This window comes from Myxine glutinosa, chromosome 8 (assembly GCF_964187855.1).
Source record: "Myxine glutinosa chromosome 8, kmMyxGlut1.1, whole genome shotgun sequence".
NCBI classification, from domain to species: Eukaryota; Metazoa; Chordata; class Myxini; order Myxiniformes; family Myxinidae; genus Myxine; species Myxine glutinosa.
Window position 1 is genome coordinate 23,125,800 of NC_136268.1, and position 16,356 is coordinate 23,142,155.

General features: G+C 43.3%; 1 protein-coding gene across 1 annotated transcript in view; it reads left to right on the forward strand.

Annotated features, from left to right (window-relative positions):
* LOC137432284 (SH3 and multiple ankyrin repeat domains protein 2) overlaps nucleotides 1-15,917 on the forward strand; it is a 910,319-nt gene extending 894,402 nt beyond the window's left edge. The window contains 1 exon segment of the mRNA XM_078782990.1: nucleotides 13,520-15,917. Coding sequence (XP_078639116.1) covers nucleotides 13,520-13,988 — 469 coding nt within the window. The 3' untranslated portion in view covers nucleotides 13,989-15,917.
* The last annotated feature ends 439 nt before the right edge of the window (nucleotides 15,918-16,356 follow it).

Sequence of the window (16,356 nt, forward strand, 5' to 3'; positions counted from 1 at the left end):
CAAGAGAGAGGGAGAGAGGGAGAGAGAGAGAGAGAGAGAGGGAGTCTGTGCCGGGTTTTTTAACCCCCCGAAACCCTACCCGAATGTTCCGTGGGTCTCAATTGGCCGCCGGGGGTCATGTGACGTGACAGCCCCTCATTGGTCACCTTCGGCCACTCCCTTTAGCTCCCATTGGTGACAGCTCTCATTGGCCACTCCCTTTAGCTCCCATTGGTGACAGCTCATTGGCCACGCCCTTTAGCTCCCATTGGCTGCTCACTGCTCCTCCTTCAGGCCTGCAGGGCCTGGCCTAGTCCCATGACGAGGCACTTTAGGCTTCAACGAGGCCTACTATCATCCTGCCTGCCTCAACGCATACTAACATTGGAAAGGTCTATGCTTTACATTTAATAAGAAATAACTCTGTAGGAGGCTACATGTTGTGGTGTAACTAACTATAGGGGGGTTGCCTCTATTCACAAAACCGCAACAATATGTATATAATTATGAGTAAAATAATAATTCTTAATTGCAAAGTCCACACAATGTTCCTGATTCTGTCCCTCAGTTTTGCCTGACCAAAATAATGTGACGTTTTCTTCTTGTATTGTTCCTGTGTTGGTCAGGTGAGTCTCAGATGGAGCCGCAATGTCAATGCGAAGTCTGCTAAGTTAATCATCAATATGGTCCGGTTTTTTTCGTAAGCATAATCCGAGTCCGAATATTCCTGCATGCAGAAAATTCCATCACACCCCGGCCTTCGTTTTTTTGGACAGCGTCAATTTTTTTTTGTTCAGACTTCCGGTCAGTATCACCAATGCATCGACAAGACTGGAGGCCTCTGCAGACTTTAGATAGTGCGTAGCAGGAACCTCACACAAGCTGTTGTTGGCACACAGAAGCCTCACCCTCTCAAGATCAGTGGCAAGTACAGGACAAGGTGCCTGAAGGATCATGAGACTCCTGAGGCCGTGGAGGGAAGGAGAAGCTCCATGAACTCCTATTGTTTGGCTGCAGCTGAAGCCGAGTCAATTCCACTACCCGGAAACGAGCACTGAGCTCTGTGCACACCATAAGTATGAAACTGCACGTTTAAATGAATTGTATCAGGCGAGGTAGTGATGGAGGGGAGGCACCTCAGTCGTGATGAACAACAACTGTCCGCCCTGAGCGACGTCCATTAGACGAGTGTCTGTTAGACAAGCGTCTATTACACAAGCGAGACTTTAAGACTCACATTATTGCAGGTGTACATGTACAAATGTAAGTGTTAATTTAGTGTTTGCTGGTCACAGGATGATCATGTGTGTGCATACATGTAAGTGAGACTTGTCACTATCATAATTGAACATTTCTGTCAGATCAAAGCATTTCTATGTTTTCATGCAAGTGAGACTTTTATCAACGTTGCTGTCAGATCATACACTGTCGCAAATTGTCATGTGACACCTGGACAAAGTCCGATTTGGACATATGTGGTCTCAAAATGTGCGCAACATTCCAGGGAAAAAAGTGCTGAAAGGAAAATGTGAAATCTCCAGCAGTTGCAAAAAAAAACTCCAGCTCCTCTTCTAGACCATGGGCCGAGTCCACTAATTCTGCTTGGTTTTCGAATTCCGTGGTCTACGTCTGAGAAGTACCTGCAAATGTGCTAGATATGTTGAATAAGTGTATATGAACCATAAATGACATGTTCCCACGTTCAAAATTTGCACATTAATTAGCAACGGCCAAAAACAAAGAGGAAGTTAAACTCCGTTGCTGAGGACTTCCTTTTCCCTAGCAACGGTTACATAGATGCTTCCAAATCGAGATTTTGAGCAATGCAATCCTCTGATCATGCAAATTTATGATTAGGCAGATCATCTGATGTCAGCAGATATTATTTTGTGGATTATTTCATGTACATAATTCCTATTAGTGTCCGTTGCTATGGTAAAAATATCCCTAGCAAACAATATTTCACAAACTGCTTATATGCATCAATTGAATCACTAAAAGTGTAAATCTGCCCTGTAAATTAGACCGGCCAGGCTCGAGACGTACTGGTATACTTTTGGGACTAGTGATCCCACCCCACATCCCCATTTTTGTAACTTAGAATACAAAAATGAGGCATGAAATGAAACAAATATTAAAGAAACAGAAATAATTATCCCCCATATATTGGGTATGTATACTTGTATAGTATCCCCATACTACTTTTCTCTATTTTGTCCTCTTGAGATACACAGACACACACACACACACACACACACACACACACGCACATCCACAACATTCTTGTTAGCGCTGAGGAAGCGCCTCTAGCGAATGACTTCCAGCCAGTGTAACGCGAATTCCTGTCACAGGAATTCTGAGATCATATAAGTGTGACGTGGCAGTTCCTGATTGGTTCGTGTTGGGGAACCCCTTCTCGCTGCCGACGTGACGTCGCGCACGCGCACTGGTGAAGCTTACTCGATCTTACTCGATCCCATATTACATGTACTTTCATTGCATACAAATTATACTTCCTCCTGGAAATTCCATGCCCGAACCTCAGCGCAATCCAAGAGGATTCACTTGTTTATATTCCAAATGATCCTCATTCACTCTTCTTTCTTGTAAATATTCCCTGTTTCCTTCCCCCCTTTCTCTCCATTTAACACACACACACACACATCTCGTTTTTTCATTTCTGTTCCTCACAATTCTATCTCTCTCTTTTATACACACACTCACTCTCTCACTCTCTCTCTCTCTCTCTCTCTCTCTCTCTCTCTCTCTCTCACTCTCTCACTCTCTCACTCTCTCACTCTCTCACTCTCTCTCTCACTCTCTCACTCTCTCACTCTCTTTCTCTCTCTCTCTGACTATCTCTTCCCTCCCCCCCTTCCTACCTCTCTCATTCTCTCTCAAGCTGTGTGCATCCCGATCTGAAACAGCACTAAATAATGTCCAAAGCCACTCAAATATACCATTTATGTTCAGTTCATAAACGGCTCATGTGTATCACATATTCTCTTTGACATGCATATGATATTGCTTATAACAAGTCTTGATGTAAACAGGTTTGTATGAGGATATCATAGTCTGAATCATTACAAAACATGCAACTCCTCCAATTCCTCCGACTATCGGCAAGTTAGTGTACATTAAGTACTGTAGTGTACATATACTTTGGTTCAATAATAAATGGGAAAGCATAGATATTGTACTTGGCATGCATATTCATTGTAATTTTTCATATGAAAAATCCGTCCCTACTGAACAAAAGTTCACATTCTTAAACGACATTCATTTTGTTTTACCCCGCAGTATAAACAGTTCTCAGCTTAAAGAAAACATAGGTATAATCCTTTAACTTTGCAATGAAATGTGTAATTTCCCAGTCTTACATTTGTTACGTGTTACCTCCCCAAACCACAAACCCCTGGTGGAGGAGTCTCGAGAAAAGGTGCCCCTCAGAGTCTCGAGAGGGAACTCGGCAGAAAGATTTGTTATTTTGAGTGTTCTAAAAACCATGGTAAAACCACACCAATGGAATTGTGTAGAACAAAACAAGTAATTGTATTAAGAACTCTCACATGCACAATAATAACACTCTTAAAGAAAGTACCATGAAAATATCACTTGCTTCTCATGAACAATACATATGATGGTACCATCATTCCCCAATACTCTCCAATCAATAAACTCATGATATGCCAAACGTGAGTGGAATGTAACAATCCCAAAGTCCGTGCACGAATCCCCACGATGGGTGAAGGTCGAAGTCGTGCAGATCGGCAAGAACAATAGGCGGGTATCGGTGCGGCTGCAGACGAGGTGTGAGGTCAGGCCAATGGTGGCGAGGGGAAACGATCCCCAAAATGTGAGTGCAATCCACGCCCCACGTCCACCAACGATTAAGCCGATTTCCCCAGCTGATCTTTTTCCTCTCTTCTCTTCCGGTTTCTTTGCTGAGTTTTTCTTTTTCCTCCACAAACATTTCTTTTTACCTTTTACTAAAGTCAACTCCATTTCACACAGAAATCTTAACAACAATATTAACTGAAACTAAAAATCCTACAAGTACATAATAACAACAAAGGCAGAAGTGACGAATCCGTAACACATTCCATTTGTAATACAAAATTCTGTATTAATAATCTTTCATTTTCAAATGTAAATGACTCCCTTCTATAGAAGAAGAAAACCACCTTTGGAGGCCATGTTTTCCCCGCAGAGCAGGGGTTGGCCTTTTTTGGGCACCATGGTCCCCTTTTTGAAGCAATGTTTTACAGCCGGATGCCCTTCCTGCCACCAACCTTGTTAGTCGCCTCTTGCAACACACAGGGAATTACCAGTGAACTGGTACTCAATTTGCCGACCTTCGAAGGATGACAGGCTGAGTCAACGCCCCAGCGTTAATTCAGCAATCGACCAGGATTCGAACCCAGGATCCTAGGATCCCAAGCCGGCACCCTAACTGCTAAGCCAACACCAGGCTTTTATAGAATTCTATAGAAAGTGGCAAAACCGTTGTTGTTAAATGAAGAAAAAAAGAACAAAAACGCAGAGATTTTTGTTGATACAATAACATAATGCATTCCTGTCAATCATATTTGTGCATTCAGTAGCAAAACATGAAAATTAAATAATGACTAATAGACTCAAGTTGGCGGCAAAAAGGGTTGGCGTCAGGAAGGGCATCCGGCCGTAAAACATTGCTTCAAAAAGGGGACCAAAAAACAACAACAACCACGGTTCCCGAAAAAGGCCAACCCCTGCTTGTGGGGAAAAATGGCCTCTAAAGGTGGTTTCTAAAGACTCAAGTTACAAAAATCCACAGAGTATAAGGAAGTAATTAAGCATCTTCATCTGATTCCAGTGTCAATTTCTTCCTCAATCTGGGTCAAGTGAGAAACAGACGCCTGATTTGCACAGTCTTTACATGAGCACAAATCAGTACATGGAAGCTTGTGGAGCAAACACGAGCACCGCCCTCGAGTACATTGTGTCTTCTTGCAAGAGCAGTGGGCAAGTTCCATTACACTTGATGGTGCTGGAGGAAGACCCATCCAGTCTATGGTGAGCAAACCACCGTCAATCTTCCAGCCATTGTTCCTTGGTGATGGTATTTCTGGTTTGCTGATAAGGCACATCTTGTAAATGGCAGCTTGGTAGTTTGCTCACAATATGTGCTTGCGCAGAGCATCTCTGTTTGGAGGCAAGCTTTTCTCTCCACACCTCCCAGTCTTGAACATTCTGCATCTTGTTTCATTTTACATGGCGACAGCCCTTCTGCCCATAGAGTTCACAGGTGTATGTTTCAATGTCTTTATAGAAGGATGGTGGTACTGTAAACGTCATGCCAATCTTTTCAAACGTGGAGCAGTGGTCTTTACTTGATGTCAAGATCTTTGCAGATTTTAGTTTACCGTTACCATACAAAGCACTCACGGTGTCGCGGTGTCGCATCCAGTAAAGCAATGAAATCCTATCAACGCAGAACAAACTTCTTTCCCGAAATGGTCAAATATGCGACGGCCAGAAATTGTGCGTGTATTACTTCCTCTGCCTGTATGGAAGTAGACCTCTGCATATATGTTCTAGCAAAATGCCACATATAGTACCAAGACATCAGTGTCTGCACTGATGATGATGATGTGATCACTGTTACTTGCAGCATACGAATAGTGAAGTATACACAAAGAATTAAGTTAAGCACCCCTACACAAAGAATTAAGTTAAGCACCCCCTAATATATATTTTTTGTGTATATGTATACATTGGCATATATTCTAAGGTATGTGAGATCATACCTTGTGAGATCATTGGAACGTGCATTACATCGGGAATGGAACAACCTGCCACAGCAACGCATACGACGGCTTACAGGGTCTATGAGACGTAGGGTTGAGTGAGTGATCCGATCACGTGGGTCCTACACACGTTATTGACGCAAAGATCGCTAGAGGTCTTCTCAGAACAATGACTGTACGTTAGAAAACATAAACGTCATCCACACTGTCCGTGATGGACCTATAGCTCCATACTTAAATTGAGGTGAAAATATGCCTAAAATTCCCAATAAATTTCACCTTAAATTATTCAGAATAAAATATTGAAAACGGCATGATTGTTATGTTTTTATGTGACCATAATATCACTTCTCCAGAAAATATAGCAATATCATGGGTATATTACACTGTTTTGACGACAACAACCTTGTAATGTGCGAGGTTGTAAAAAAACGGGGGGGTGCTTAACTTAATTCTTTGTGTATACATGTCTCGTATCGGCTTCTTCTTGTGTTGAGAATGGACTTGGGATTGGTAAAACTTCCACACTATTGCCATGCATTCGAATAGAATGACTCTCAATACCATGTCCAACAATAATTGTGATGTTCTCCAGCTAACATCCGAAAAACTAATACGTTTGTCTGCAGATTGGTCCACCAAATGCATGCAGCACTCCATGTCGCGTCGTACTATGCGTAGATTTACTCGCTCTTTGTTACATTGCGTTACAACGACACCCACTGTACGATGACTGTGATTGGCTTGTTTTGGTGGAGCCCCTGTTAAAAGCACTATGATTGGCCAATTAAGAACTAAGCTGACGTCATCACTTCCCTGAGATCGTCGGCTGCAAGAGTAATTTTAGCGTCCCTTTCTTCAGATTTCTGTCAAATACACGTACGTTTTGAAGATGGGAACATTAATAGACATACTTATAAATATACTCTGGGATCATTAAAGGTCAAATTAAGTACTTCTCTCTTGCATATCAGGGAAAGTAGGAATTTTGGGGCTCGGCCCATGGTCTATTCCTCCCCTCATCTCCCCAAGTTCAACTTTGGTAACAAAAAGGCACCAAATGTGTATGATGTTGTGGACCACCTATTTTATTTTACATAGACGAAGGTGTGTGCGTGTGCCGTTGGTTGTTAATTTATATGCGAGTTTCAGAAGGTGGAACGGAGTCCTCCCAGGTATCGAAGTATCCACCTCCGTTTCAGTAAGGGATCAAGATTTATGAGCCAGTTTGTGAAGTTTTCTTATTCTCAAAGTTTTGTTTCGAGGAGTCGTCACCGAGCCTCGGACAGCTTCAAACTGCAGTTTGTTTGTCGTAATATTCCCAGGGATGGTTTGTAAGATCTCTGTAAGGTTCTTCTTTATCATTCCTGGTGCTCCAAGAATCACTGGTAAAATTTTGGTGCTCTTCAGTTACCAACATCTTTTCATTTCATTTTTGAGGTCTTGTATTTGGTCATTTTCTTGATTTCTGCGTTGTTGTGGCCAAAATCGCTGGGGATTGACACCTTGTTGCTTTCATTTTCGCTGAAAGTACAATTAGCAATGCTGTCTTTTCTTTTTTTGTAGCTCAGTGCTATATCTGGTCACAGTGATTTGTTTTCCATGTCCACGCTTGATGGGATCATTAGGTCATATGTGAGCATTCCTTGTTTTCAGTGATTGCTTTGGGTTCATGTTTCCACGGGTTTTCTGGAACTGGGATATTGAAGTTTCTGCAGATGTGCCAGTGGATAACTCGACAACCTTGTTGTGCCTTTGGGTGTACAGCTACTCTAACACGAGTTTTTACTTCCTGATAGGAGGTGGCTTGTACTACCTTGCAGAACCTACACTTGTCCGATTGACTCAGTCCCACCATTTCCTAAAACCCATTTGTGTCTTGGTCTTGAAGACCTCGGTCTTGGGCATTTATAATGATTCATTCTCCATCCCATTTGAACTGACCTCTTCTAAGCCATTCCTAAAAGCCATCTTTGTCTACTCCCAATCTGTCCAACTCTTTTTTTTCTTTTCTTTTTTATACCTTCCTGCTCTTTTATTGTTTTCCCAGTTGTCAGTGTATGTCTGTTGATATTTCGTTTTATATTTTTCTTTTGTCTTTTTTGCAATCTTTGGAGCTGTATTTGGTGATGCGTCGGTTTTATTTGTCATCGTCTATTCGCAGCTGTCTTTGGAAATGTTTTGCTGGGTGGGTTAGGGATACACAAAATACTCCATAATGACAAAGTGAAAATGTGTTTTTGGAAATGTTTACAAATGTATTGAAAATGAAACAGAAATATCTAATTTACACAGCAAGAGTTCAACCCCCTGAGTCAATACTTTGCCTTTGGCAGCGATTTGAGCCTTCTTGGGTATGTCTGTATCAGCTTTGCACATCTGGATTTGGGGAGTTTCTCCCATTCTTCCTTGTAGCCTGGTGTTGGCTTAGCGGTTAGGGTGCCGGCTTGGTGATCCTAGGATCCTGGGTTCGAATCCCGGTCGATCGCTAAATTAACACCAGGGTGGTTGACTCAGCCTGTCATCCTTCCGAGGTCGGCAAATAGAGTACCAGCTTGCTGGGATGAATGATCCCGGTGTGTACCCCGATTTAGAATAGGTACACCGTATCCCTGTGCATCATAAGAGGCGACTAAGGGTTGGCGCCAGGAAGGGCATCCGGCCATAAAAACATTGCCTCAAACAGGGAACCATGATTGTCATGGGGCCCGCAAGGCTAACCCCTGCTCTAGTGGGGAAAATGGCCTTAAAACGATCATTCATTCATTCTTCCTTGCAGACTTGCTCAAGCTCTGTCAAGTTTGATGGGGAGCATCGGTGAACAGCAATCTCCGTCTTTCCGCAGATTCTCAATGGGATTCAAGTCTGGGCTTTGGCTGGGCCACTCAAGGACTTACACATTCTTGTTCTGAAGCCATTCCGTGTTGCTTTGGTTGTATAATTGGAGTCATTGTCCTGTCAGAACATAAATCTTCACCACAGTCTAAGGGCTTTTGCACTCTAAAGCAGGTTCTCCTCAAGGATTTGCCTGTATTTGGCTCCATACATTGTTCCCTCTGCCCCTTACAAGTCTCCCAGTCCCAGATGCTGAAAAGCATCCCAATAGCATGATGCTGCCACCACCATGCTTTACGGTAGGGATGGTGTTAGATGAGTGATGAGCTGTGCTCGGTTTCTGCCAGATGTAGCTCTTTGCATTCATGCCACAGAGTTCAATTTTCGCCCCATCAGACCACAGAATATTTTACCTCATGCTCAAACTTTCACGTGCCTTTTTGCAAACTCCAGGTGTGCTGTGATGGGCCTTTTTTCTCAAGAGTGGCTTCTGTCTGTCCACTCTCCCATAAAGCCTAGATTTGTGAAATGCTGCAGAGATTGTTATCCTTCTGTCAAAGTGGTCTTTGGGTTCTTGGTCACCTCCCTGATCAAGGTCCTTCTTGCCCAGTTGCTCACTTTAGTCAGTCAGTCAGCCAGCTCTAGGAAGTCTGGGTAGTGCCATATTCTTTCCATTTCCTAATGATGGAGCTCACTCTGCTCTTGGGAACGTTCAACATTCTAGAAATTGTTTTATACCCTTACCCAGATCTATGTCTCCTCACAATTATATCTCGAAGTTGCTTGGACTTCATGGTAGAGTTTCTGCTCTGACATTCACTGTCAACTGTAGGACCTTATATAGAAAGGTTATTTCTTTCTAAATCGTGTCCAATCAAATTGGATGCACCTGAGATCAATTTGGGGTATCATAGCAAAGGAGTTGAATAATTATTGATTTAAGACATTTCAGCTTTTCATTTTTAATTAACTTGTTTAAAAAAAATTCGGTAAAGAAAATTCCACTTTGACATTATGGGATATTATGTATAGATCAGTGACAAAATATATCAATTTATCCCATTTAAAGTTCAGGCTGTAACAATAAAATGTGAAAAAATCAAAGGGTGTGAATATTGTCATGTTCTCCGGGACTAAGACTCCTGGGTGACGGTTGGCCGACCGAGCTTTAACTCTGAGGCATATACTCAACTATGGCGGTAGTGACATGCGGGGGGAGGGAGGGGGCGGGAGTGTATTGGAGGGCAGCGAGAGCTTACCTGCACGGCCAGACGCGGCACTTATCCGATCCGATCCCCACAACAAATATGCGTACAAAACCGGCAAAGGCACAATACAACAATTAAAATGCAACAAGTAATGCTTTAATAAAATGAATGCAGGACAATAAAAAGGTAACACTAAATTCCTAAATTGAGGGGCCCCCCACACTGACTCGTACACAACACAAGGGAATGATAAATGAAAATAAATGCGTAGTGTAATGTTAGCTGGGACTCAGCTCTGGTCTCCTTGACCGTCTGGGGTCGCCAAAGGAATCGCGTCCCTGCGCGGGAAAACACACGTTGGCACGAAGTCGCTTTCACCACCAGCCGCCGATGTGAAGCAAACAGGCAGAGCTCCTCCCACGTCCCTCTCGCGAGCTCCGATGTTCCTTTCAGGCACACATGGCACCGAGCACAGCCATCATGAAGCCAGCACCAAGGAAAGGAAATTGCATCCGCCTTTCGCGCAGCCCGGAACGGAGAGAGAAGGGCAACTGCACGCGATGGAAGCCGCGTGCAGTTGCCCTTCTCGTCCGCTCGGAGTGCGTCCGCTCGTAATCAAACCCAGCGCAAGAGAGCGAAAATGGTGGGACGTGTCCTTTTTGTCCCTAGTGCTCGAATGTTCTATGATGTCACAGGCGGTCCAATCAACGAGCGCCACCCACTCACCCCAACGTTTTTTACCCTATCGTTCTTCAGGGTGTGGCCTCACGGCCACTTCTTCATGCCTCTTGGGATGACTCAGATGGGTAGTGGTGGTAGAATGTCCGGATCCGGTCGGCGGTTATCTTATTATAATTCACCAAATGTCCGTCTGTCCGTCTGTTCCCAGGTACCGCAAAAACGGCTGAACCGATCGCAACGATATTTTGGGTGGGTAATCCTGGGACCCCCTGGAGTAAAATAGACTGTATTGTTTTTCTAATTTTTCCAATTTTCCAGTTTTTCCAAACACGATGGAATAATATTTACCGATAACATTCTACAATTACTGTTTAGATTTTGATGATTTGCGTGTGATATGATTTAACGGATGTTGATATAAATCGTTTAAAATAAAAAAAGCCTTCAATTTCTGATATTTTGCCTTTTCATTTGGGCCTCCCAATTGAAGCCCGCCCATAGGGAGAGTACCTTTTTGCTAGTTTTATTTAATTTAAGCGCTGATTGCATGGCTGGTGTTGTGTGTGTCATAAGGAACGAAGGGAAAACCACAGAGGCATTTTACATACAGCAGGAATCTACCCTTATACCTTAACTAATTAGCCTAGCTCCACCCCTCGCATGGAGACAAAGATACACTTACATGACATCCGGCCCCACTTAGTTACAGGATGGTTTCTTCTTCTTCGTGACATCCGGAGCACACTACCCTATACACTTTACCTGGACAAAGGTATTCCTTTGCCTACCCCCATAAACTTATTAAACCCTTAGTAGTGGTTTAACTTTAACTGTATAATAGGTCCAATTACAAATATATATAACAAATATATCTCTTTAACTAACCAACAAATCACGTCCCATCACAGCCATTGTTGTGATGCTGACATCACGGTCCGATCCCCACAAATCGGTATACAGAGGTTGAAGAACTGATTTTTATCATCTTTTTTCCCCAACCTCAAAACTGTACGTCTCCCGACTATATAACGTTGTCTCCCTGACAGAGCTATACTAGAAACAGACAGGGGTGAAAAGATAATGTCCATCAACTTTCGGAGGCGGGGGTAATAAGTCCAACAGGACGTTCAGGCAACAACAGATGATTTTTAAACATTATGCTGTACTAATGACCTCAAATCAGGGTGAAACATGTCTGCAGCTTTGCTATTTCTCTGCTTGTGGCATTTTTTTTAACTTTCCCTGAGACTTGAATTATGGTGCAGGATTTGGATCACAGTATAGTAATCATGATGGTGATGTCACTGTGTCCTGAGTTTAACGAATTGATTTTTTTTATCATTAACGAATTGACTATATCTCCTTAACGAATTGACTGTATATCTCCGAAACCGCTAAGTGGAAAAAATGAAACGTGGCTCATTGTGAAGAACTCCACATAGGGAATGTGTGTTGTTAACGACGTCATAATTCGACAAATACAACACTTAGTCCGATCAGTTTGAAATTTCTTGAGCGTGATAAACGTAACAATTCTATTGGAGAATGTAAATTTATGATATTGTTGGTCACGTGGTCTGGCAGTCAGAGTGGATCACAGTTCTGCAAGGTTAGTTTGGTTCCTGATGTTGTTCATCTGTGTTTCCAGGTAATTCCACATGGCCTCGATGGGACTCAGGCCCGGTTTCTAGGGTGGCCATTCTAACACTTGAAGCACACCAGCTATAACCTTATCTCCAAATATGGTTTTACTATGTTGGAAGTATGTTTTGGATCATTATCTTGTTGGAAAATGAATCCTCTTCTGATTAAACAATTTCCACTTGGATCTGCATTGTGATGCAGTATCTGCTTGTACTTCTCTTTTGTTAGCGCCCCATTGATTGTAACAAGTTTTCCTGCACCAAAAGCTGAGATACAACCTGTGACAGTTAGAGCTCCCCCCGTGTTTAACGGTAGGCTGCAAACATTACGTGTCGTAACGGTCCAACAGGTTAAAACTTTAATTCATCACACCAGACTAGCCGAATCCATTGTTCCGTCCCCAATCTTGGTGTTGCCTTGCAAATTTCAGTCTTTTCACATTATTCTGTGGCCTCAATGTTATGCATTGAACCTCATGTGGCCTGTATGTATGGACAGTATTGTGGCCTCATGTATGGACAGTAGCATTGGGATTCTCATGTATGTACTACTTATGAATGTCGGTAGCTGAAGAGAAACTCAGGTAGAGTTTGAAACAGCAACAGGTAGCTTTTTGTGGTTTCTGTATGCAACTTTCTTCGGCTGGAATAGCATGAGTTAATTTATTGAACTCTTAGCCATCTGAGGTAATTGATTAGATGAGAGGTTATTGGTTATTCCATCCAATTAAGGGTGAGAGATGTGATTGGGTCTTGGCAATGTACATTTGGTGAATAATGACATTACAGTATAATAGGGGTATGAATTCAGAGTCACAGCATCTGAGGAAAGGTCTCACATCAGTGCAGCGAACTTGCCTACCTGAAAAAGGCAAGTGTCATCAACCATACACGAAATAATTTTCTACATTTTATAACCAAAAAGAGGTTTTGTGGTTAACATACGCTTAAAATATAAGTTACAATCACAAGCACCTCAGTATTTGTATCTCTTACAGGCCGCGGCACAAAGCCTGGCTGGACATCTCTCATTTTCCCACACGGTGCATTACACTTTACTCTGGGCCTATACCATGATATAATGTAAATATATATATATTTAACATGTGTTTTCACATTGTATAAATGCATGATAATGACGGGGACTATTGTAACTAGTATTATCTGGTTTTTATTTTTTAAACTATTTTGCACCTTTTTTTTTTATTATTCAAAGCTACTGGCCAAATTATTTTGCTATGTAATACTTTAGCCAAGATGGTGGAATTTTCGTTCCCTCCTCTGCCCCCAAATCCCCTTCCTGTGCATAAATATACTTTGAAATCCTGATTTCTACCCATCTTGTTTCTGCAATATCTGACTGTTGGCCTTCTTGTCCCTATAGGACCTCCTGTGGAACTACATTCACGGTCAGACCGCACTCGAGTCAACCTATCACGAAGATTGTGCCAGGAGCCGGCGTTGTTGCTGTGGCCGGCACTGCTGCTTCTGAAGTGTCCGGCGCCTCTGTGGTGGAGCTCTCAAGCCCCCATACTCCCACATCTCCCATTTCCCCAAAAACCTCACAACCTCAAACGCCGACTTCGCCGGATGTGGACGGCACCGCCACTGGGCCTCCTCGCAGCCCAAAGCCATTCCAGCAGAAACCCGTGACTCTGTGGAGCAAATTTGACGTCGCCGACTGGCTCGACAGCCTGAACCTCGGGGAGCATCGTGAACGCTTCCTTGACAATGAGATAGAAGGCTCTCACCTGCCCAGCCTGGAGAAGGAGGACTTCATTGAATTGGGCGTTACGCGAGTCGGTCATCGAATGAACATCGAGCGAGGACTACGCAAACTACTTCACAGATAATAGCAGCACCGGATCTCTCCCGGGACACCTGCCCTTTAATCTTGTCGGAGAAATAGCCAGAGAGGAAGGCCTCTACCTTTTTGGTCTTGCCTCTGGCTTCTTCCCTTTCCACACTTTTGTATTTTGTGCACACGATCGTGTTTGGAAGCACACGGCCTGCTGCGCCGTGTTTTCATGCATCCTCACGCGGGTTCCCTGCTGGGTTTTTTTGCATGACTCCCAGGGTTTGAGAATGTTTTCACAAGAATGTAAAACCCACGGCCGGCTTCACGGCTTCACGCCGGCCGTGTTTGAGATGAGTTTCCTTTTTCTTCTTTTCTTCTTTTTTTATCCACTACTATTAGTGGCGATGTTTCTGTTGTCGTTTGCCTTTTCTTGGGAACTACCTGGCACTGCCCACCACATGGGAGAAAAATTTGTACTGAATGTCTTCACACTGGGTTGGGTTGTGTTTCATGATATATTTAAATTAAGTTTGCTTGGTGAAGGGGAGAATGCACCAAAAGGTCAAAAGGATGAGCGAGGGAGAGCAAATAAAAGAATGAGCAAGGCTCGCCGACAGTACGTACGGGAAACCTCAGGATTTGGGGGTGGCGACCTAACATGTCTGTTTTTAAACTTTTCATACGAGTTTTGGAAAAACTTTGCAGACAGAGTCTCCTCCGAAGGACAGGACTACTAATGTGCAGCTACTGTACACGTGGGTTATTGAGCGTTTTGTGTGCAACCAATGCTGGCATTGGAAGCTGATTATCTTTTCGTTCGGCAATGGTTGAGGTATTCATTAGTAGTAACACTGACCGGGTAGAGGTTCTGGATTTTTCTTGGGGGTTCCACGGGAAGCTCACAAACCTGGATATCGTCGATCCAGTTGTGCAAGTACAACCACCGAATGACCAAAAAGCCATGTTAGATTAAGAATAAATTACCAAAAAGGTCACCGGTGGTGTTTGGCACCCGACGCTCTTGTGATTTTCATAACGGGCAAGTTTTGCCATTGGTTTTTTGCCTTATTTGAAGGCGATTTTACTTTCAGAAGGCCGCTGGCTCCTTCTTGGCATACCGAAATGTTCCCATAATCCCAAAACCTGTAATTACAGAACTATCCTGTAATCCAATCCCAGAACCTATCCTGGAGAGCTCCTCTAATCCTGTAATCCCGGACCTATCCCGTGATCTTGAAATGCTCTGCTAAGAAACAGTTATTGATTTGCCACGTCTTGTTTCCACATTATCAGAATGCAAGTTGTTCTTGAATAATTTGCGGATGCAGCGATGTAAAACTAGCTCTCGCTCCGAGATGACACCACGCTGACAAATGGTCTAAAGCTTGGAGCTACCCCTGACTGATCCAACGTGGGATTGCTTGCTGTTTGCCGCTTGGATCTGGATTGCGAATGATGTACTGGAAGTGGAGGGTAAAACTGCAACCACCCTTGATCCTGATCGCGAAATGTCAGTTGTTGCTTCAGACCTCTGGACATCTGCACGCGGCGCGTTGCACACAAATTGCTGACTCCACACACGGTACCTGAATGTCACTTTATCGTCCACCTCAAAGCTCTGTGGGTTTTGATCGATACAAAAAGGCTTATTATTTAATCCCGGGGACGCAAGCAGCGGCACCGTACCATTTTCTAGCCTTTTTTTCCGTTGTTTGTATATATCTGGGGCTTGATTGTCAATCTCCGTGCAGTCTTCCTGTATAAAAGGACCCCTGACCCTTTTCCTTAAGCGCCATTCTTTGTGCCTCCATTTTGAGATGCCATTCGTAAGCATTATTTCCCATCTCAGCTTCGCTCGGTTTTTCTCCAACTTGCTTATTTCACGTGATTCGGTCGAGTGGGCTCGAAGCTGCATCGTCGTTGGACCTGCCAGAACTTTTATTCCATTGCTGTTGGATTTTGAAATAAAGCATTTATATTGTTACCGCTGCCTTCCGGTCATCGTAGTGGACCATTAGGCCGACGGGCCATGTTCTTCGGAGACTCTTAAGTCGAGGACCACAAAAAGATTGTGGTTCTCTTCTTATTTCTGTGTCACTTCCATGCTCAAGGTTGTTGTCCACGATAAGCAAGATGGTGGAGTCTCTGCTCGACCTGTGTAATATATTTGGAATTTGGTAACGGATAGACTTCCGTCGACTCACCAATCGGAACATGTACTGGAAGATGATACAAATGGGATAGTCTGCCAAATGTCTCACGAAGTTATTTGGCATTCTGCACCCCCTGGTTCACTCCGCCTGGTTGTCTGTCTGCAGTCATCAGTCTATGATTGAGGAGCTACTTGATTCAATTGAATTTTATATTTTGAACCCTTGAATATTTCAATTGAATTGTTAGGCCTCGCCCCTTATAAAGGAAGA